Raw genomic sequence first — 22,834 nt, forward strand, 5'->3', positions numbered from 1 at the left:
CAGTCCCAAACCTGAACCAAATGAGACGGGCCATGTGCGGCCTGTGGGAGAAAAACATATTTAAAGTATGTGCTTACAACAAAAGTCCAACCTTTATATCAACTCAAAAATGAGATATACATATTTTTCCTCTTACGTGTAGTGCCATTTATCCCCCTAGATTGTTCTGGTGCAAGTTTTGTAGATATTTGCGAGATGTAGTAGAGATGTCTCCCTTCCCTCGAATGTAATGGAATTAGATCACATTCAGCTTTAGACGCTTGTGTGGCTACATTTGAAAAATGATCAGCAGCTATGTCTCTTTCCACAAATCATGATGCAAGATAATCCATAGACCTTGTCGTGAGCATGTTGGAGCCATTTTCTTTTTACTGAACTACACCAGTCAACTGCATCACAGCACAAATGGAAGCCTGAATTGATAGAAAGTCTTAATCGATAATATTCTGAATTAGATCTTTTTTTACGGAGCTAATAACAGAAGGTTTTTCATGGGACTGAGACATCTTGCTTCCTTCTCATCTCTGATCGGACAGATGACTCTGATCACATGGAGGCCACAAAAACGGTTACCTTTTTATTATCTTAACATCAGTCTCTCATCAAAGCCAGAGCCAATTAATAACCTAAATACTGCAAGGTCAAATGACCTGGGGCTAAATCCTCAGTGTACAAAATCACATTGCCCTCAAAAGCCATATGTTAGCAGGCATAAGTGGGTTTTTGGGTATAAGCTAGCTAACGTTACAGTTCAGCGTTAATGTTTTCATCCTGCACAGCCACAAGCACAGGCCTCTGGTCCATGCATAGATGACCACTTCCTTCTGTGGGGTGATACAGTTGGGGGGGTGTTGTTTGCTAGAAAGAAAATAGTTCCAACATGAAACTGAACACAACAAGGTCTGTGAATAATCTTGAGTAACTGGGTCATAATTTTGGAAAGAGACATTGCTGCTGAGTTTTTCAAATGTATTTTTTGGCGCTTTCAAGCGCCACAAGCTGCGCGCCATCTAGGTCCATTATATTAGAGAGAAGACAGACATCTTTACTGCAGATATCTCCATAACTCTCAACTCACACCATAACAATCTAGATGGAAAAAAAATATAGCAGCACAGTTAAGTGGAAAAATATGTACTTGTGATCTTAAGGTGAACTGTCCCTTTAAGAAAGAGCACTTACGTTTAAAAAAAAGGACAGAGAACACGATGCCCACACCGAGGCCAGTTACTGCAAAGAAGAAAAGAAAGTATGAGTGATTAAACTACACATTTAAATGACTTAAGTACTGAGGTAATGTGATCATGTCTGATCCAGAAAAAAAAAAAAAAAAAACGGCTGGCATAGATGTAAATCTGTCGTAATGAGGTCAGCGGGGGTGCCGCTATTATGTTTGATGCAAGAGCTGGTAAATAGCACAAGTTTGCAAGACATTGCTCGTTAGGAAAAGAGAGGGAGAGAAAAGCCACAAGAACTTCCAAGAAAGAGAGAAAACTGTAAAAGGGGTGCAAGAGAGGGGGAAACGACAGTGCCTATGAGGCAGAGGGCAGGAGAGGTGATGGGTCAATGAGTGCACCTCGCAAGAGTGAAGGTAAGGATGTCTGGACCCAGTATGGTCATGCAGAAGGTTCGTCAGTGGCACAGAAGTTGGCCGAGTTGTTTGAAGTGCTCGGACTGAAGTGGGATCTTGAAGAGGAATGTGTTTGTGCGCTTAGCTTCACCTCGCTGCAGGCCACACCACACCCAACAGAAGGCCAGCCAGCACAGAAAACACATAAAAACAGCCATTTGGGCCCCTCCGACTCTTAATTGGATTCAGAGAGCTATGCAGCATGACCGATTCGCCTGAACCAGAACCCGCAAACTGTTCTCTATTACACAACTTACAAATGTCCAACAAGACCACAAAAGATCCCAAACACCATCATTATCAGTACAGATCAGCAGTAAATCATTGTCCTCTGTGTCCATTTCAAGCAAAGATTCAGTTAAATTTAAGGCTCTCCGTCTGTTGCAGCCTCCGTCTTTCTTTGCTCTTCAGCCAGCGCATTTCTGAAGCCTCTGATTTTCCACTGACAGTAGTAACAGTAATAACGTTGGCAAAAAATATGAGGTCAGATCAACATCTCATTTTGGAAATTCCTTCTCTTTGTCTTGACATCTCCCAGTGGGATAGATTAGAACAAAACCATTTGTGCTGGAGCAGAATGAAATATAGAACCCACAGGCCAGAAAACAGTAGGTTTTGCCAGAATATAAAGTCAAGAGCTAGTAATTGTTTTGTTATTCATCTGTTCATTATTTCAAGTACTCTTTTGAAATGACATCAATGAAGACATTCAATTTTAATGATTCTCATTTTGTGAATTTAGCTAAAATTGCAACCTGAGTCTAATAAATCTGGCACATGGCTTTTGCTCAACATAGCAATTTTAACATGTTTGTGACGGCAGATGTTTTTCGCAGAGCTTATCAATTGTCTTTGTGTTGGAGGGGACACAGTTTACGGTTTGCACAGCTGGAATCAAATAACTGTACCTAACGCGACTGGGTGGCAGCCATTACTGGGAAGTAATATGAATAATTTTCTTTCATGGCTTGCAACATTTTCATTTCCAGTCTTTAGCTATGCTGACTGGCAGTACAGGTTTAGGGATGGCAAAGTCAGTCTGACAGTTGGTCGACCACTTGGTCCTGATTGAAAACACTAAACAGATTCCGCTGACAATTTCACTTACCACAGTCATTACTTCATGACTCCTTGTGGCGTAAACTTCTTTAAACTGTATTTAAACAGATTGAAAAGAATGCAGGGACCCATAGATGTGATATTTTAAGTCCAGAACTGCTCTGTTCTCTCATTTTTTGCCAGTTTTTGTCTATTTTACATTAATGATGGGAGACATCGAACAGAAAAGTTTCAGTCAGTGAGTGTGATAAATAGGCCCCGAGTTAAGGCTCTCTGCAGTTTTTAATACATTGTTTCATCTCAGTTAACACCAAATACAGCTAAACCGATGATGAATTGAATTAATACCTGCACTTTGCCTTTTAAGGATACTAATACTATTCTTTTGGGTACAGAGCAACACAAAGCATCTTGACTGAAAACATCACAAACTAGGATGGTTCATGCACAGCCCAGGGCAGGTTCGACAGCTGGTGATTAAAACCACCAAGAACTTCATGGGTATCCATCTACAGAGAATCATATACATTGGTGACGTGAGATTTCTGCACGGGGCCCAGAGGATACAAAAACACAACACCCACCCCAGCCACAGTCTGTTCACCCTGCTGCCATCTGGCAAAAGATACAGAAGTAACCGCCATCGTACCAATGGAGTAAAGAGTACGTTCATTACACAGGTTGCGACATTCCTCAATTCACCATGAACACGATTTTCCAAAATAGATGTAGCAGGATTCAATTATTTGTTTTTTTAAACCCTTGTGATTTTAAAAAATTACAATAAATCTACCTTGTAAGTTCATATATTGCTTCCATCATTATTCTGTTATTACACTAATAGAAGATTAGTGCTGGACTCCCCAGAGCTATCGTGTACAAGTTCCTCAAATTAAATATCATGTTCCTATACATAACACTGTTATTTTCTTTTAGGAAGAGGATATTGTGGATTTTTTTTCTCTCTCTCTCTCTACCATTAGCACACATGCAGCTGTTTTTTCTCTCCCTTTAGTTTGATTCAACATCTCTCTTGGTCATTTTACTTTAATCATTGTCCAGCATACAGTATGCTGCAGAGTTTCGCTGGCTACTCAGGACACACTGGTACAGCTGCAAGTTTGCCTCACACAGTGAGCTCAAAGAAATGCAATAATGCAGATGTTTCTCCTCCCAACAAGAAACATATTTCACTGTGCTGAAGTTGAGTTGACGTCACTCAGTGTCTTTCAGAATAGACTGATTTCACTATTTTATGCTCATTCGGTCTGACAACAGAAATAGTGCAATATGTACAATTTCAGTTTCGAGCTGGGTTGATATAGTCTTCAAATTATATATATATATATATATATATATATATATATATATATATATATATATATATATATATATATATATATATATATATATATATATATCTTGGGATACGCAATATACATCTTGATTTTGAAATCTCTTCATAAAAAAGAAAAGCTTATGCCATGTCAGGACATAATGATGTCCAAAATCAAGACAATATATAGTCTCAATAATTATAATTTTGACATCTTGCCAAGGCGTAATCCAGCTATATTAAAACATAATATACACACAGAGTAGGAGGGGACACAATGAGTTGAGAATGAGCAGACTAATCACACAACTGAACTCCCAGAGCTCCCTTGCATCTCGGCGGGAATATTTCTGGTAAAATAAATGTTTAATAAAATAAAACACAGTCATTCTGACTAAAACATTTATCATTTTCTAGGGATTTAAGCATCGTGTTATGGATATCGTGGTCTGAGTTGAATCTGTCTCAACTGGTGTTTTGTGCCTTTTAGAGATTAAAGGCTAGAATACTACGAACTCAAGTGCAAGACTGTTGCCCTTTGCTGGAATGTAACTGTAAAATATTGATAGAAAATGTGAGAAATTTGGGAAATGACTGGAAGTGGACACAAATGTCCTTTAAGGTTTTAACAAATGTAGGCTACACCCTCCATGCTGTCACTATGATCAATAACTGTCGAGGGTTGACACACTTTTGTCTTCTTTAATCATAATGTTGCCCCAAGTAACAAAACAGGTAATGTTAGTTGTATCCATTCAGCGGTAAGTGCACACTTGACCTCAGTAAACTGGCATGGTCATGCAGATGTCCCGCAGATAAAGACCTCGACTGCAGCCTGTGACCTGTGGCGAAGCTTATTTATCGGGAGAAATATGCGGCTGCATGCTTCGCGATAATGTAGAATAAATTCATCACATTTATGAAATGACATTAACCTGTTTTCACGGCTGTATCAGCAAGACAGCGGTCCCATTTCCGTCCGTGTTCGTCCGCCATGTTTTCTGCTGTCGGGAAGCTCTACGAAATCTCGCGAGAGAAATATCAAGTCACACGAGCTCACCCCACCAGCACCGAAATCAGCTCCTCCACTCATCCATTTCAAGATTATTTATGATAAATACATGTTATAGTTTTTTTTTGTTTTGTTTTGGGTTTTTTTGCTGACTATGTTGTCACTTTTTGATACTTATTCTTTATGTGAGGAAACTTGATTTGCCACCTGTTTAGAAAGCTGAATATACATACATTAGATAGAAGTTATAAGTATGGCCCCCCTATGTACATGTAACGTTGCTTCTAACTATGACTGGATTTTAAATTGCTAATGGATTTGATGGACTGTAAATAATTTGGACTGAGAGAACAGGCCTACATCTGACTTTATGTGATCAAAGTTCTTCTTTCTATCACAACTTCTTGATAGTTTTCAGTGCCAGTGCAAGTGTTCCCCATCCTGCCTATATGCATACTATATGCACAGGAAATGATGCATGCATGCACAACGTGTTGCACCTCTGCTGCTAAACAGAAAACTATCGGTTCCCATTTTAAAGAGGAAAGACTATTGTGTTTGACAATACAATCTTTCTGTCGTGGAATATGTTTTGGCTGAAGCTAATCTATTTTGGCATTTATTGAGTGATAAAATGAGCCTCACCTAGTCTTTCAAAAACATTCGGTTCATTAGCACCACTAATCATTTTGGAGATTTCTGCTGAATTTGTTCTCCTCTTGTAAACATCCAGCAGACTCGATGCTGGAAGGTGAAGTGGTGCTTACCACACACAGTCAATAATATACAGATGTTGGTCAAGTTTACATGCCGGTTTCACATGTACAAACAATCCAGGATGCATGTGCAGCTTCAAGGCAGAGTACATTCATACAATGTCATGATAGCTTTGATATAGGAATGTTGAGAAATTAATGACAAATATTTATAAATAAGACAAAATTAAATATTTGGAAGTACACTTGTATGGGTAATTTGCCCATGTTTTTGATGACACACTTCACAATAGTTAATCCCTGAGAAATGAAAAAAACCCAAAACAAAACAAAAAAGTGTCCAGTCATGTACTTCCCATAGAAGATATGTTCTATTAACGGAATGTGAAGAGAAATGAAGGTGGAAATAGTAAATGTTGAAGGGGCATGATGTAGTTTTGGAAAAAAGTCAAACTCAGAATTTTTATATTACAATATTCATATTCACCCTTAAAAACCCATTTACGCAAAAAATTAAACATCTGATTTTCTTAATCTGTGACATTATAAAAATGTATGTGAAAGGAGCATTCCCACAGTAAACATTAGATTCACTGTAGCTCCCTGTTATAACTGATAAAGCGAGGATCTAGCACAGCTCCCTCAGTGTCTGTGTCTATCTGCTGCCCTCTCTGACTGCACATTTACTGCACCACTCCTCTCTTTCCATACTTGGCAATGCCTTTCTCGCTCCTTCGCGATTGGCTGCTGCAGAGAAAGCCCAGAGTGACCCGGACATACAACCGGGGCCTGTTTTGTGACTGCAGCCTCCTTCCTGTAGCCCGGTTGAGGAAGTGAATTTCGCTGACAGGGCTGGGTTCAGTGAGGGAGAGGCGAACAAAACATCTTAAGTCAAAAAAACAACAAGAGCCGAGAGGAGCGACTTGTTCATCCGCAGTAAAGCTAAGCTCTACAGTTATCGGTGAAATCGTGCTCCCCTGCCCCCGCTGAGACCGCCGCAGACCGCCGCAGACATGGTAAGGGCCGCGGTGGAGCTGGTGGGAGAGATGGGGACGGGGCAAGAGGGTTTTGGTGGGGCTGCTGGCTACTGCTAACTATGCGTTCACGGCTAGGGGTGCTAAGCTAGGCTAGCGCTAGCTTGCAGGTGCTGGGTGGTAACCTGAGAGCAGCAGCGGGGGATCCAAGTGTATAAATCACCGATGCTTATCTAAATGGCTCCGTTTGCAGAACTTCTGCCAGCCGGATACTGTATCAGTTAGCTTCGCGGCTAAGCTAGCAACTGTTTCTGTCATCTAGTCGGCTAGCAGCTAGCTGTTAGCCGACTAGATGCCCCGTAGGCATAAAGTTAGCACAGGATGTTTTGGATTTGACACAAGTTCGCGAATAGTATTAGTGAGGTGTCCTAATACAACACACACACATAGTTGTCCAGTCGTGCACTCCACACGCACACGCCCTGGCTAAAATAGTCAAGCGCCGGGTTGCCTGTAGCTAAAATAAGACTGCTTGCTCCTCCTATTCCCAACCATGACAAGCTGTCAGCCTTCTCTGCTGAGTTTTTCCTGCCTTGCGAGTTTGAGTCGTGACTTTCTGTTTCCCCTGCGAGATGACCATCCTTACAAATAGTACCAGCGGTTATTATTTACACACTGCTTGTATTGAACATTCCCCTGCCACTCCCCCCTGCAAGTGGTCATTTATTTATGCGACAAAACCAGTATTTGATTTGAACTATTCCATTACAATCGAGCACCATCACGTGCTTTCCCACTGTTTATAAAAAGTGTGCTCTTGTAGTGCATTCACATGACCTATGGTTTTGTGCCTGAGCTGGGAAGAGCAGCTGGTTTTCCTCCACAGTCGCCCACTCTCCTCGGCCTCACCTCATCCATCCTGCAGGCTCAGCCCCGCCGCTCCCCCCTGACCCCGTGGGTTGTTGGTCTGAGCTAGTGTTTACACGGAGACAGGAGCACTGGTAAACACAGCGTCAAGGAGCGCAGGTGTCTGATGGAGCAGACTGATTCATCAGCTGAAAGAGATTTATAAAAACAGGCAGGAGGGGAATCCGCAGGGGAGACACTGCCACGAAACTTCTGTTATGTTCAGGGTCAGCCTTTAGGAAAATGTTTATGGAAAGAGGGTTCTCGACTTTATAACATGCCGTTGTCCTTTGACCAGCAAGAAGCTGTATGGGTAGACTCTCTCAGGCTTATACACTTAATATGAGTTACTTCATTGGCAAGCTCAAGATGGATGGTTATGTGGACATCTAAAATGGAGGTGGATTGAATGGGTGATAAAGTAATTAATGTCTCAATGTAAAAACATATTGCAGTTGCGCTTCTGGTGGTTCTACTCTAATACGTATGATTTAGAGTTATTTCTAGGGCTAAAAGACATTGGGACAACATTTCTGTTTGTTTGTAACATAGACGTCAGTGCATTGTGACTTTGATAGCACTATCTGGTGATGACCAGTTAAAGAAACTATTGTGGACAAGCCAGTTTCCTCCTTGAGTCAGCTTAGAGACAGGTTTTATCCCTCTACTATTACACGCCTACATACATCTCCCAGCACATTCCCCAGAGTTTCATGTTGTGGCTGGTCTGTCCTCCCCACTCACTAATGTCCCACTGCTCACTCACTGCATATCTTAAGAGAGAGAAACCCCTTGACGGAAAGCTATGCTATGCAGTCCAATCTGTTCTGTGTCTTCTACGGCTGTCATTTTGAACATGTTTTCATTTAGCCCCAGGGTTTATACTTTGAAAATGCTTTAATTTTGGTCTGGTCTTTTCAAGGATTGAAAAGTGCTTAGATTTCAGATTGAAAATGGGGACGCATTTTGAAACAGGAACACTTCTTTGCTTTCCTTTAATATGTCATCCTCCTGTGGACTGCAGTCAGGAAACAAAATATTGGTCGTTTCTAGCACAAACACATCTGATTTAATGTGATGAAGGAAAATAATCTTTTTGAGTGTGTATACTGTACTGCAATTTACCACAGCTGCAAGGTGCTTTAAAATGTCGCCACAATTGAAAAGTTCCTATTTTCCAACATCTTTTCCTCAGGCAAATTGCCAATGGGAAATATGGAGGAACCCTGTGGTCTTATTTGTCTTACAGCAATGTTGTGAAAAGACCAGGCCTGCTGCCTCACAAACTGTAGTTTATTGGGAACATTGGCCACATTATCAAACATATGTTGAGTGACTAAGTACATAATCAAACAAGCCTCAGTAAAAAGTTCAAACAGTAACCTTAAAAGGTATTGGCTTCAGTTTGTCTCATGCTGTATTAAAGACTCTGAATTGAATTTGGGTCATTGTTGTCAACTGTGATGACCGTGCAGTTTTGATTGTTTTAATTGAAAAACACACGTATTTTACAGTTTACTAAATAGGTTTCACACATCACTGGAATTTGCTAACCTTGCTTCAATAGTAAATACTATTTTTTTTATAAAACAGGAAAAATTGGGAATTTTTCAAAAGGTAATAGACAATTATGTCATACCATGATGATGACGAGATACCACTTTTCATTTATGGTAGCAAAGACAAAACTACAAGTTGCTGTAGTAGAGAGGACAAGCAAGAGCATTGAAGCATTGAAGCAAGCATTGAAACTGTTTCAAATATACAGTTTTGATGTGTATCCCATGTATATGTATGTATGACATCTATATGTCAATATTGTAGTTTCTATATCGATTTATTCTGCATTTGTTTTATATTTGAACAACATTTAAATATTATTTGCCCCGTCTCGCCAAGAATAAAGAGTCTAACCCTCATCTAGTAATTACATTGATATAGAGATGATGTGCATCAGGATCTGTTTGATTCAGCTGAGAATTTATGTGTATTTCTGGATCACATGGGGAGTCTGCTTTGCAATTAATTGACGAGAGGTGTTGGGGGAAACAGAAAACTCAGGACCTGATCAGATGCCAATGTGTGAGGACAGATGTCATGATGAAGTTAGTTTGATAATCACCACATTGACATATTTGTGTGAGGACCTCTCGATGTCATACCTTCCTAGCAGCCTTTTGTTTGATTCATGTATTAGGCTCTGTATCTTTCAGCTTGTTCACAGTGATCACTGGGTGGGAAGACAGTGAGGGATATTGCCCTTTCTCACTTGTGGTACTGACCACCGTGTTGGTAAGGATTGTGTTGTGGAAGAGGAATGGATCAGACATCTCTGGGGCTTCCTATCAACAAAATGTGACAAACTGGAAGTTCCAAACATGTTTGACTTATGGCTCCAACCCACTCGATGATGTTTGAGTGTGTGAATTTTCCTCGCTTCACAACCTTTTCAGCACAGTGGGCAAAGTTTTAAGTGGCACACTTGAATGGCAGGTGCCACTTGTACTGCCTTTTAATAGACAGTTTGGTGTGCTGTACTGTCAACCCTGTCTACATATAAAACTTCTCGTAAGATGAAATCAGAGTTTTGTGTTGCATTCACACATTTCCCTGGCCCGAAATGTGTCACACTGCCACAGGAAAATGAAGCACATCATTTGATAGTTTAAAGAGGACATCTGCACCTACCTCACTGATGTGGATATTGTCAAACCAATCACATTTCTGTTTAAACAGTTTTGTTCACTCGAATAACTCAATGTCTTCAGACTTTTAAGTACTTGGGGTTCAATCTCTTCAATTTCTAACAGATCTTTTGTCTGCAAATTCCCACATGACAAATCATGAGTGCTGTTCAGTCTACTGAGCTGGAAATTAGCTGGAGATGTTGTGTCTGTACTCTCACAGTGAGCGAGCAGTGTTTGCCCACAAGGGTGTGAATATTTCCTGCACAGCAACTCCTCTCATGCCCTCATACAGAATGTTGCCAGCCTTTATCATTGTTCTCTTTTTGAGACATAAAGCAGTTTGGAGAGGTCCTGCCAGTTGTCGTATCCAATCCTTGCATATATTTTCCTACATAATACAGCTGCCTGGTAAGCCTGCATTAAAACCAGAGTGCCAATTCAAGTTTGAAAAATTATGGTAGCTAAATAACCTCTTCATTAGCATTGCAGCCTAGCTTTTCTTTAAAGGATAGGTTCACAGTTTTTAAAGTCTAAATGTAAACAATCAGTCAACATGAACATTGAAGCGGATTCTACTTGCTTTAATCATTGAAGAGATGCCATGAAGAGATCCAAATGTGGAAATTTTGAATAATTTCAAAAATTTGAGGTTGTTAAATCAAGTGAATGCCTCCTTCAGATGAACCCTTTTTAGTTCAGAAGTTTGTGTTTTACTGGTCTGTGTTTTAGCTGCAGTGGAGGGACAGTTACTGAAAGAGGATATTTTATACTAAAAAGGCTGTACAAACGAAAGACAACCACTTGTTTTTACCAGCAGCCAAAGCCTCATATTATATTCAGATAAAATGTAGAGCCTCAGGACCCCTGTGGAGACACCTTCTCTGCTGTTTTATGTCCGTGGAAAGAGCAATGTCCGTGGAGAACTCTCTGACCATCAGCATGAACATATTACTGAGCAGTTTCAGCAGTAATTTAGTGGTCTGGCACACCTTTAAAACTGAGACGACCCTCTTCCTTGACATGTAAATAATTATTGGTACTGAACTGTTAATATTGAAATGTGCTCCAAAGTGTAAAAAGTTGTTGAGAGAATCTATCTTCAGCTAATAAGAATCCACAAGATGAATCCAATTTGTAATGATGATGAAATGTTTAATATTGTTGTCTTGCATAATTAAAGCCGAGCCTGTTAGCTACATACCTCGGCTGTAGTGGGAAACTCGGCACAAGATAAAAGCAAAGCATTGCCATTTACATAATAATCAATATTTGGCCTAAGCAGTCAAAGATGTTCCAGAACAGCGTGTTACAGATGTTGTTGCACTCATTGCTGAGGTTGTTTTTATTTTAAGATTTATAAAACTAAAAACATGTCGATAATCTTGGGAGCTTTTTCTTTAACAAAATTAAACAGTGATTTTTGTTTTGTTATTATTTTTTTGTCAAACTTTGCGCATGAAAACCATCATATTTTCATTACCATACCAGTATACAGTAACATACAACTGTGTGACTGACAGTGTTGTGAAGCTTTGAACTGATTTGAACTCTAATCAGAGAGGACAGTTTGATAAGTGTTGTCTCTCTTTCAGAATGACCAGCAGCTGGACTGTGCTCTGGACCTGATGAGGCGTCTGCCTCCTCAGCAGATTGAGAAGAACCTCAGTGACCTCATTGACCTGGTGAGTTACTTCATTTTGTTATCTGATTACCTTACAGAACAGACACACATACAATGTTGGCTATATGCCCTCCAGACATGTTTGAAGAATGCACCAACTTCACTTTCCTGAAAAGTTCAGTTGCACCATATGTTCTCTGAGGGTTTCGACTTTCCGTGTGACACTTTTGCAAGTTGCATTTTGGACCATGATTGGCTTTCTAACTATTTCTGATGTTATAAAATCATACCTACATATAAACTGAGAATTAAAGTGAGCACAGAGAAATCCCTGTTTTGTTTTTTCATGTAGTCTAACGAACAAAATATGTCAGTGATGCCCAGTTTTGAATTATATTTAATTTTCATCACAGACAAAGAAACAAATGATGCCTACAAACCAAAATACGAACATGCACACCCCCTTATTCAAAAATGGAACAAAAATAAAAAACGAGAACAGCCACACAGAGAGATAAATACGACATTGTTTCAACCCATACCAGCCTACGATCAGAAAGTAAAGCAATGTGGCTAAGCAAAGTAAAACTGGATTTTGCACAGCAGGGACTTGAGGTGAGAACCTTGAGAGTCAAGGTGTCTTAATAATTAGGACGTATCCCATCTGGAGAAACATCCAGCACTGGTAGCATTCCATTCCTTGAGAATTACCCTCTTTGCTCTTAACATACGAAACAGGAGAGTGTTTGGTGTTTACTGCTGTACAGTACGTGTCAATGTAAGTGAAGCTTCAGAACAACCAAACAGGGCAGCAGGTTCAATCTGTAAATCCTACATTTTGTAATACCAAACAAAGATCCTGCCCAAATAAGCACAAAACCAGAAAGTATGACCTGGTGTGCCCTTTGATATGTTGGATCTTTCACAGATATCAGATACATTGGCATACATTTTGTTAATATTTTATTTGGAAGAATTTAAATGTGTATAACTTTAAACTGAATCAACTGCAACGTGGCATTAATTGAAGCAAACAACTCCACACTACAATGGTAACAAACTTTTGAAAACAGATAGCACCTTGGGAATCTACATATTTCCAAGTGGAGGAAGACTTAAAAGGTATGTAAATAAAATTTAGCCCACTGTAGTACTGTTAATAAACAGTTTTTAAGATGACAGGGCAGTCCGGCGGAAACTTGCGATGAAAAACTCACATTAACTCTGCTATGCTCCAGAGTTTTCCTTTTATTGGTTCAGTATCAAAGGTTATCTAATGATAATTTGATAATGACAGTAGACATAGCTAAGATGCTGCCACACACAGTAGACAGTATTTATTTTAAATCATCTCAGTTGATAATAATTTGGGGTTATTTTTTCCAAAATGCAAGAATATATCAAGTCATGAAACATAATTATGCTTAAATTGCAACTGCATTTCTTTGGGCCGTTGTTTGAGTTCTACAGTGTGTCTTGTAGCATGAGGAGTGTGTGCCTGTGTGCGCCTGTGTGCGCCTGTGTGTGAATGGGTGTGTGGTTATTCTGTGGCTTTGCTGGTGTGTGAGTGTTAGTTGTTCCAGACCATGTAAGTGTGAAAGTTGCTGCACATTACTGTGTCATCTGGGTAACTGAAGTTATTTTCAGCATCCACTATTTCAGTGTTATGTTTGAGCTAAGTGTGGAAGTGAATATGTGTATTTCTTAATCCCCAGAGCAAAAGCTCAGAATGCTGCCTGTAAATTTAATTATTTTAATCCTTTGTACCGTTTTCAGTCAAGGAAGGACTTTTATTTTGAAATTATAAGCACTTTTAACAGAGTGGTGCCAGCTGAGTCTGCCAATTTAAGACACACTAAATCGGACACAAATCAAATCACACTTTTGCCAGTGTTTCCAAGGCACCTTGAAGAGTTCCTTTCCAGCCAGACCCCCACCTGCTCACCTTCCTCTTCCCTCACCTTTAACCTCTCTCCCCACGGGTATTGGCTCTCTCCTCACCCGTTTCATTGTGTCTGGTTGTTAGTGATTATTATCGCAGCTGTCATTCACTGCCGGCACTTTTTGGCTCCATCGTCTCTGCTCCAACTTCCTGTTTTTAATTTAGTTCATCATCACCTGAGATCACCTCTTTATTTCCTGTTTGTCCCACATCTCCTCCACTCTGTTCTCCATTTCTCCCCTCCCACACTCTCCCCCCGAGTTGCCAGGTGTGTGTGAGTTCGGGGCTTTTTCAGGAAAACAGGGCCTCCTTTGTATCTATGCTCTGGTGTAGGACATAGAGAGGGGCGTCCATGTCAGTCTGTGAAAAGTAATTTGTACCCCCTTATCCTCCTGATATTATGTTTCCCACTGATATTTTATTCCTGCTCCGCTCAGTAACCTCTGCTTATTGCAGGAAGCTGAAAAGTGAGCGACAAGATAAGAACTTTCAGTTAACTTTTGACCTAAAATGAGCTTCAGATACATGGCTACTTTTGTTTTTGCCGTTTAGTCTGTTCCTCCAAAGTTCTGCAAGTTTGTTTTTAAGTTGGCATCTGCTTGTTCACACAGCTTGTTCTTCTGTCTCTCAAGTCAAAGAGAATACTTTCAATCAGCTGTCCAAGGAGTTGAGGCGTGTTTCAAACTTTTGCAGAAGTTTACCTCTCTGAGCGCACCGAAGTATCTGTGCTGTAGAAAAATGTTTTGAACATGCATTGAGCTTTTCTCTGTGTTTGAATGTAGGTGCCCAGCCTGTGTGAGGACCTCCTCTCCTCTGTGGACCAGCCCCTGAAGATTGCCCGTGACAAGGCTGTGGGGAAAGACTATCTGCTCTGCGATTACAACAGAGACGGCGACTCCTACAGGTCAGGATTACAACTGCTCTTGTTGTACAAGGAACATTAACTACATCAACAACAGTTTAGAGCAAAGTGCCACACTCCAGCACACATCAAACAAGAGAGTTTAGACGAGATAGCATTTAAGTTTTGGAGAAAGTTTGTCTCTCTCGGAAGACATTCAGAGTGCTTCACTCAGTTGTTTAGTAGAGCTGCGTGGATTGGTCAATGTATGGATTAGTCAATAAGATTGATTGGAAGAAAATAAAATTCCAACTACTTTGATAAACAATTAATAATTTCAGTTTACATTTGCTGATTCCAGCTTTTCAAATGTCAGGATTTGCTGATTTTCTTTGTGAGTGAGAGTAATTGAAGAGTTTTTGGTTTTTGGACTGCTGATTATACAACAGAATAATTTTTTATCATTAACTGATCAATCGATAATGAAAAATAACTAAGTTGCATCACTATTGTTCACATGAAAAGTTCTCACCTCTTCACATCTGTCATGGTACTATACAGTACATATATTGCAGGCTTTCTGTAAATATCCTGTCATATCTGATTGAAGCCTTGAAGAACATTATTACAAAAGAAACCCATGTCTGCTTAACAAACACTGATCACTTTAACTCATCGATGAAGCCAGCAATGTAAATCTGAAAGGGAAAAATATTGAACTTTAAAAAAAAAAAAAGTTTCAGAAAGGTTGATATCCAGTTCAGGTGATGAAACATGCAGGTGTCAAGGCATTTCTGAACATTTAGTTACAAATATATGATGTTAATACTGAATTCCGTCGTCTTCTTTAATCCATCAGATCCCCGTGGAGTAATAAGTATGAGCCTCCCATTGAAGACGGTGCAATGCCTTCAGCTCGCCTGCGGAAACTCGAGGTTGAAGCCAATAATGCCTTCGACCAGTACAGAGACCTGTGAGTACCAGAGACCAGCAGTCTCACCTGCAGTTTTTAATAAACGTTGAGTGATGCCCTCTTGTGACCTCTGATATCTGTGTTTCTAAGGTACTTTGAGGGTGGCGTGTCCTCCGTGTACCTCTGGGACTTGGATCATGGCTTTGCTGGAGTTATTCTCATCAAGAAGGCCGGAGATGGATCCAAGAAGATCAAAGGGTGCTGGGACTCCATCCATGTGGTGGAGGTGCAGGTGAGAAGCAGCTGATATGAAAGAGGTTGACATCTTAAATTGTTCCTGCACGGTGTTTTTGTTTTCTCTTTATTTCTTTATTGTTTATTTCAAAGAAAATACATCAACAGGTGATTGATAACATGACAATCAAGGCATGTAGGAGGTTCACCACAGTGACAGTGATCCAAAGCAAAACTTTCCAGTTGTCTCATTGCTTGTTGTGTCTGCTGTGCGCAGGAGAAGACCAGCGGTCGTACTGCTCACTACAAACTCACCTCCACTGTCATGCTGTGGCTCCAGACAACCAAGACCGGCTCTGGTACCATGAACCTGGGTGGCAGCCTTACAAGACAGGTACACTGTCAAACTGAACAGAAGACAACTGCTGATATGTGCGATCTGTCTTATGTCATTGGTGAACTCAAGATGTTTTGTCTTTTCACAGATGGAAAGGGATGAGTCAGTTGGAGAGTCCGCACCCCACATCGCCAACATTGGCCGCCTTGTTGAAGTGAGTATGACGGATGATAATGATGATGATCATTCTCATTTAGCCTTTTTGACTGCCTAGCTAAAGCCATAAAATAACAAATATCTAAATGTTTTGGATCATAAGGCTGGTACTCACACCCTCCCAAAGATTGTCACTTACCTAAAACTAATGCAGTCTAATACAACAGTCCTTCAATAAAGCCTCCTTTCACTAGTGTTATCACAGTCAGTTTTTTTATTCAGCTGTTTTACAGATCTCCAATTGTAGTTAATAAACAATTCTCTCAGAAAGTTGTTGAGGATTGAGGTTAGAGGTGGGAATCATTCTGAAAGAATGTCTTGAATCTTGTTCCAGGATATGGAGAACAAGATTCGCTCCACACTGAATGAAATCTACTTTGGCAAGACGAAGGACATCGTCAACGGTCTAAGGTAACGCTACATGAGTTGTCTGGATGACTTTGACCACCTTCTTTCCTTTAACAGCTTCCTGTCGAGGGGGTCTGCAGAAACGTTTTCGTTGTACCAGTCTGGCTTAGAGTGTTTTTTAGTTTTGTTTGTCTGTCTGTTGTTGTTTTCTTGCCTCCTCTATCAATTTCTGTAATTTCTAGTCTCATATTTTACACTTTTTCTGCTCCCAATTGTTGTATTACTCTGTTTTCACTTCACCCTCTCCTCCCTCTATACTCTCTTCAACCTCTCCTATGATCTTATTTTTTTGTTATTGTCTGTTCTTGCACATTTGTGCTGCCATTCTTCTTACATTCTGTTTTCCTGTCAATCCCTCCGTCACCTCTCCTCCCCTGCTGCCTCTCCTCTGTGCTCCAGATCTATTGAATCTTTGCCTGATAACCAAAAGTACCGGCAGCTCCAGAAGGAGCTGTCACAGGTCCTCACCCAGCGTCAGATCTTCATTGACTAGGGTCAGAGGTATATCCTGGCATGGGGCATTGTGTGTGTGTGTGTGTGTGTGTCTGTATGTGTCTGTGTGTCTGTCTGTGTTTGTTGGTAAGCAGAAAATTAACAAGAGAAAATGAGTTTGTTTGCCTGCTTCTGGATAGTTGAGGATGACCTACAATAACATGTTTAATACAATAAGAAGTATAGTCTATAGATACTGATGATTTTTTTTTTTTTAAATTAAAAAAATGTAATCATCAAAAATTTGGCAAAAACATTTTTTTTAAATATCAACACATTTTTTGGTGCAAGTCCCTTCGATTTGTTTTTCATAGAATCCAGTGGATACAATAATTTTTCAAATTGTGACGTGTGTGCGTGTGTGCACACATGACTTACTCTATGCTACATGAATGTATTTGCATGTTCCTCAGAGTGTTGAACACTGAGCAGCTGTGTGGGCATGTTGTGCAGGTTTTGTTTACCTTGGAGTCTAACAGACGATCTTCTGTGAGAAAGTGACTAACTAACCACGTCAGATTATTCAAAGCAGTCACCGACCTTCATGTTTTGCGGTTCGTTGCCCTAATAAGGTTTGCCAAGATAGTGTGTTTATTCTGGGCACGTCCTATCGTAGAATCTACATATGTGGAAATGTGTACATGAAAGCACAGCACTGAAAGGAAAACAACAGAAAAATCTGACTTGTGTTCATTCCTTTTTCTGTTGTTAATGCAAACAGAGTAAAGGTTTGCTTCCTTTGACTGTATATTTGGTTAAATGTATGCTGTTTCATAAAGTAACTTCAGAATTGTTTGACAACTAGGGGTTTAAAGATCAACTGATCAGGACTGAAATCTCAATTTAATGGTTAATGATCAAAAACCATCCAGGCAAAGTGAAAAATATGGGATACGCCTTTATTTTGAAATCCACCTCCTTGCTAAACATTCAAACAGTGCTAGTGCCAAGAAGATAATGGCAAGCAGCCCACAAAAAGATTATCCAGATATATACTCCCCTTTGGATATATACTCCCCTATATAATCATACAAATTCTTCTTATTTATTTATTTTTCTTTATTGCAAAAGCAGAAGAGAAAGTGGAAGAAGCTGCTTCTATATAACTGTAAAGATGTTTTAAATTTCCATTGCCATGTCTATTTATTTTTTTTATTTGGTTTGTATTGTATGTATTTTGTATTTATTTTTTATATTTTAGACAAGAAATACTTTAAAAATATTTTCAGCAGTATATGTACTCCATTAAAAGGAGTTGTCCGACTTGGTTAGCAAAAAGTGCAAAACGTAAAGGATGGTGAACACAAGAAGTGCACGACATTATGTAACTGTCGGTTTAACTTGCCTGACATTAAAGCTCCATGTGTGCAGTGTGTATACATTTAGTAATAATACATGTTTCTCCCCACAGAGAAGGAGAATGTACTGCGATGTTTACATTACTAATACTTTTAAAGACTTTCAAGTTTTTTCTCATGAACTCAGCCTTGTTTTCGCCTCGCTGGAGAAACTTTCCCCGTCTCTCTTGCCGTTTCTCCTATTTGACTCCGTACTCACTGACAGTCTCCTCTCTTTGTGTCTCTTACAGGAGTGTTCAGACTCTGGCTGACAAGTCAAAGCAGGAGGCTCTGAGGAACGACCTGGTGGATGCACTCAAACGCAAACAAAACTGCTAGAGATGCTACTGTTGTTTTTTTCTTCTGTCTCTCTCTCTCTCTCTTTCTCTCTCTTGCGCGCGCCTCATCTCTGCCATCTTTTTCTCTGTTTCTTTACGTCTCCCCCTCCATGCCTGTTTCAGTGCTGCACTCGTTTATTTGTGGAAAAAACAAAAAATGAGAAAATGCTTAGCTTTTTATTTGTTTTTTTGTTTTGTTAATTGTTTTCTGTCAGGTTTTTTGTTTTCATGCATCTCATCTGCCATGAAGCCATTCACTCACGCTCCCTCTGTCTCTCACCCCTCTCTTCTCTCTTCTTTCCCACGTTACCGATATTATGATAGTATTACCACGGTTAATGATAATATTACAGTGTGAGGGTCATTGTAGTTAATAATCCCTGATGTTCTCACAGCTGACGTGTCTTCGGTCAGTGTCAAATGGGTGATCTTGGCACCGCTCTTCCTCCGTGACAAGGAAACGGACACAGACTGTGCTGTAGGTGGTGTAGGCTCGGCGGGGCCGTCATTATTATGGACATCAAATTTATTTCTTGCACCTATTTTTGTCTACAACACCCCCCCCCAAATATATTTGTATAAAATTATTACTGTCAGTGTATAGCTGTCATTATTCTGGGAAATGTAAACGGTGTGAACACGAGGGCAGCCCTCGGTTTGCATTACAAGGTTTTAACTCTTTATTCCACTTCACGTGCATGTGAGCCTGTGTTTGAGCACGGGGCTGCAGAAAGTGGGAATGAAGACTTGTCAAACAGGGGATGGACTGTTTTAATCACCGGGTGATGATTACACCCACGTCGTCAACCCCAGCCTCCTACACGGTGTATAACATGACAGTTTGCCTCCCCCTCTTGTTCTGCTTACTCAACTCTTCTCTCTCCTACTATGTCTTTGTTGGGGGTCACAGTTTGTCTTTGTGTCTCAGTGGAAACCTTTAACTGTTTCCATTTTTTTTTTTTGGAGGGGAATGTTTTGTTGTATTTTTGTTTTGTTTTTATTTTGTAAAGCTTATGATTCATATTGTATTAGAGCCTCCAGCAACAATAAAAACAGTAAAAAGCTGCTCTAGGTCTTATTCTTCATTTCTTATTGATGTGAGCAGGCAGAGGGCAAAATAACAAACCACATTACCATTGCAAAACACTGCAGGAGGGCAACACTTCACTTTCAGTTCACCTATTAAGCATTCATAAGATGTATAAACATTTAATAAGTTGCTTAAACTGCACTTTGCACTTTGCAGGGCTCCTCAGTAGCTCAGTTGGTAGCATGTGCCCCATGTAAAGAGGTTGTGTTGTCAGTGTTGCAGCCCAGGGTTCAAATCCAACTGTGACCCTTTCCTGCATATAATCTGGATGTACATACAATTTAAAGGACAACACCATTTCATGCTGTTTTACTATGTTGATATGTGGTGGACCCTGCCACCTTTCTAGCTTCAAACAGTGTTCAGGCACCTTATTTTCCTGTGAGAACAGCTTGATAATTCAGTCATGGAAAAAAGAAAATTGATTTTGCATTTTTAAAATCAATCGACTGTAAATATTAAAATTCTGGATTTCAATTTCCTCTGCCCCTTTGAGGAATGACTGTCGTCTACATCTAAGTGTATAAAGTTACACGTACTGGCCTAAACGTTCTTGCAGCCAGTCAGTTGAGAGAGTGTTAAAAGTTTTAGCTAAACGACGATTAAATGCTAGTTGGCAGCATTTCTCAGCTTCCTCTTTGTATTGTCTGTTATAATCTGACCGATGATATTTTTTTAAGACTGGCTGTTAGTTAAGAGTCAAAACAAGATGTCGACACTAAGTGGTTGAAACGGCTGAGGGAGCGAAATGCAAATACCAGCCTGACAACATGGACGCAATGACGATGCAAATGTGTTAAGCAGGTAAAAGGCTTACAACGTTGACTGTCTTAGTTTAGCTTTAGCATGTTAGCATGCTAATATTTGCTATTTTTTTTTTCACAGTTGTAAAATAAATATGTCAGTGCCCTCACTACGGCTTACCAACTCTAGCAAATAGACATTTATGCAAATAATTACTTATTTACTCAGTTCTGTACATAAGTACAATATTGAGGTACTTGAAGCCTACGTAACTTTACTGTTAGCTAACGTTACATGTAATGTTAAATTATTTCCAGCTAACGTTATGTTAATGTTACTTATTCAATTCAGGGACAAATATTGCACTTTTTACAGAACGACATTTATATGATAACTTTAGTTACTGATATAGATTAACAATACAATATATAGTCAACAAATATGTAGATTAAGGATAAACTTTTATCAGTCCCTACCAAGCAGCCGATAGAAAGTAGGCCAATTAGAATTAGATTGACCAAATCACCTGCAACTGATGACATATTTTGGCTTTCTGGAGCAACATTTTACTCATGTCGCTGACAAAAAAAAGCATATCTTCATGCCCTGATTTGCTTCAGTTAAAAATGACCCATTTCTGTTGTAGTAAAGTTCTAATTTGCACTTGAATGGTACCATCTCTAAAACTCTAATAGTTAGATATCATCTAAGTGAGAACTTTGAGTGAGAACCCTCTGTTGAATAAATTATCCAGCTCTATTACATTTTGATGAGGAGGTTGAAAATGACTTCTGTACTAGAGAACTAGCTGATACTATTAAAACAAATTAAAGTGGGCAAAATTATATTTTTATGTCCTGTTCAAGATGTAAAGACCACGACTTTAAGCATCAATTAATCTGTGTAAAATAATCTTTAAATGATACATCTATCTGCCACTTTGATGATTTTTTCATTTTAGTCACATCGCCACAATAATTTATTTAACATTTTCATTTTCTTGATCCCCCTGGGGGTGGGGGGGTGTTACTTACAGACAGCTGATTTTTCTTTCTCCTTGAAAGCCCCTGTTGCTCAGGAATAGACCTGATGGTAATAAAGTCCTTAGAAAAAGAGTGTAGAAAAAAAAAGACAAATCTGACATCTATCCTTGACAACTAGGCAAAATCCATCCACTAATGAAGATGATGTGAGATGACTGACAGCTCCAGGACGGCTTGACCTTGTAGTGAAATCGTTATCTCAGTGCTTTTTTTATACTAACACCAGATGTATTGCATGAAAACTACCTTGTAGATTTACTTGTAACAGGGGTTGGGGAAGAGCCTCATTCATTCATTCATTCATTCATTCATTCATTCAGCACAACATGATGACATTTGCATTTCTTAAGATGTAAATGTCCTCATGGAAATACTGTGACTGGTATGAATAATGTCTGTGCTGGTGCGAGACTGCAGTTTGTCCACTAGGTGTCACTGAGATTCAGCACATTAGTAAATTCACAACAGTTTTACACTTTTCAAAATTTTTATTTATTCAGTATATCAAAGATTTGACTTGTCTGTACTCAGACAAATTCATTCATGTGATATGTGTTCATTCATATCCTTCCTGTGTCCCATATAAGTGTGTGTGTGTGTGTGTGTGTGTGTGTGTGTGTGTGTGTGTGTGTGTGTGTGTAAATATATATATATATATATATATGTATATATATATATATATATATATATATATATATATATATATATATATATATATATAGAATATATAATTGATTATATAATATATAATTGAATTAAAATTATCCTCTGCTGGCAGATTTCTAAAACAAGGTGCAGCCAGTGGAAGAGCAACTTCAACATTCTTGGTGTTTTGGGTTCAAACACTCCAAACCTAAAGTTTGAGGAATGTGTGCCTGTTAATAAGTAAACCCATTTTGGAGGTGAGTGGTGGATTGAACATATGTGTTTGTCACTGAATAAGTCATAGTGGTTTGGG

At 39.4% G+C, this 22,834-nt stretch overlaps 3 protein-coding genes across 7 annotated transcripts in view; 2 read left to right on the forward strand and 1 right to left on the reverse strand.

Moving 5' to 3' along the window:
* LOC119020849 (MICOS complex subunit Mic10-like) overlaps window positions 1-5,073 on the reverse strand; it is a 5,418-nt gene extending 345 nt beyond the window's left edge. Inside the window, exons 1-3 of the mRNA XM_037100557.1 lie at window positions 4,961-5,073; window positions 1,183-1,230; window positions 1-41 (exon numbers count right to left, since the gene is read on the reverse strand). The exon at window positions 1-41 is cut by the window's left edge and continues 69 nt beyond it. Of these exons, the coding sequence (XP_036956452.1) occupies window positions 1-41; window positions 1,183-1,230; window positions 4,961-5,021 (150 nt within the window). The 5' untranslated portion in view covers window positions 5,022-5,073. The remainder of the gene's footprint in view (window positions 42-1,182; window positions 1,231-4,960) is intronic.
* Window positions 5,074-6,495: 1,422 nt separating this feature from the next.
* capzb (capping actin protein of muscle Z-line subunit beta) lies at window positions 6,496-20,065 on the forward strand. Of its 2 annotated transcripts, XM_037100532.1 has the most exons (10): window positions 6,496-6,769; window positions 11,913-12,002; window positions 14,666-14,787; window positions 15,584-15,697; window positions 15,788-15,929; window positions 16,149-16,265; window positions 16,357-16,422; window positions 16,759-16,835; window positions 17,232-17,333; window positions 18,913-20,065. In XM_037100532.1, exons 1-9 carry the CDS (start codon window positions 6,767-6,769, stop codon window positions 17,323-17,325), a joined length of 825 nt encoding a protein of 274 aa, XP_036956427.1. In that variant the 5' UTR covers window positions 6,496-6,766; the 3' UTR covers window positions 17,326-17,333; window positions 18,913-20,065. The 2 variants fall into 2 exon arrangements, with proteins under 2 accessions (XP_036956427.1, XP_036956428.1); XM_037100533.1 differs by lacking the exon at window positions 17,232-17,333 and having other exon boundaries at window positions 6,504-6,769.
* A 426-nt stretch (window positions 20,066-20,491) lies between these two features.
* celsr2 (cadherin, EGF LAG seven-pass G-type receptor 2) overlaps window positions 20,492-22,834 on the forward strand; it is a 65,285-nt gene continuing 62,942 nt past the window's right edge. For 3 of the 4 annotated variants that reach the window (XM_037100466.1, XM_037100467.1, XM_037100468.1), the window contains exons 1-2: window positions 20,494-20,893; window positions 22,655-22,778. The gene's annotated coding sequence lies outside the window, so the exon portion shown is untranslated. Of the gene's footprint in view, window positions 20,894-22,654; window positions 22,779-22,834 lie in introns of all 4 variants that reach the window. The other variant, XM_037100465.1, reaches the window with a different exon arrangement.

The sequence above is a fragment of the Acanthopagrus latus genome, chromosome 6 (assembly GCF_904848185.1).
Source record: "Acanthopagrus latus isolate v.2019 chromosome 6, fAcaLat1.1, whole genome shotgun sequence".
NCBI lineage: Eukaryota > Metazoa > Chordata > Actinopteri > Spariformes > Sparidae > Acanthopagrus > Acanthopagrus latus.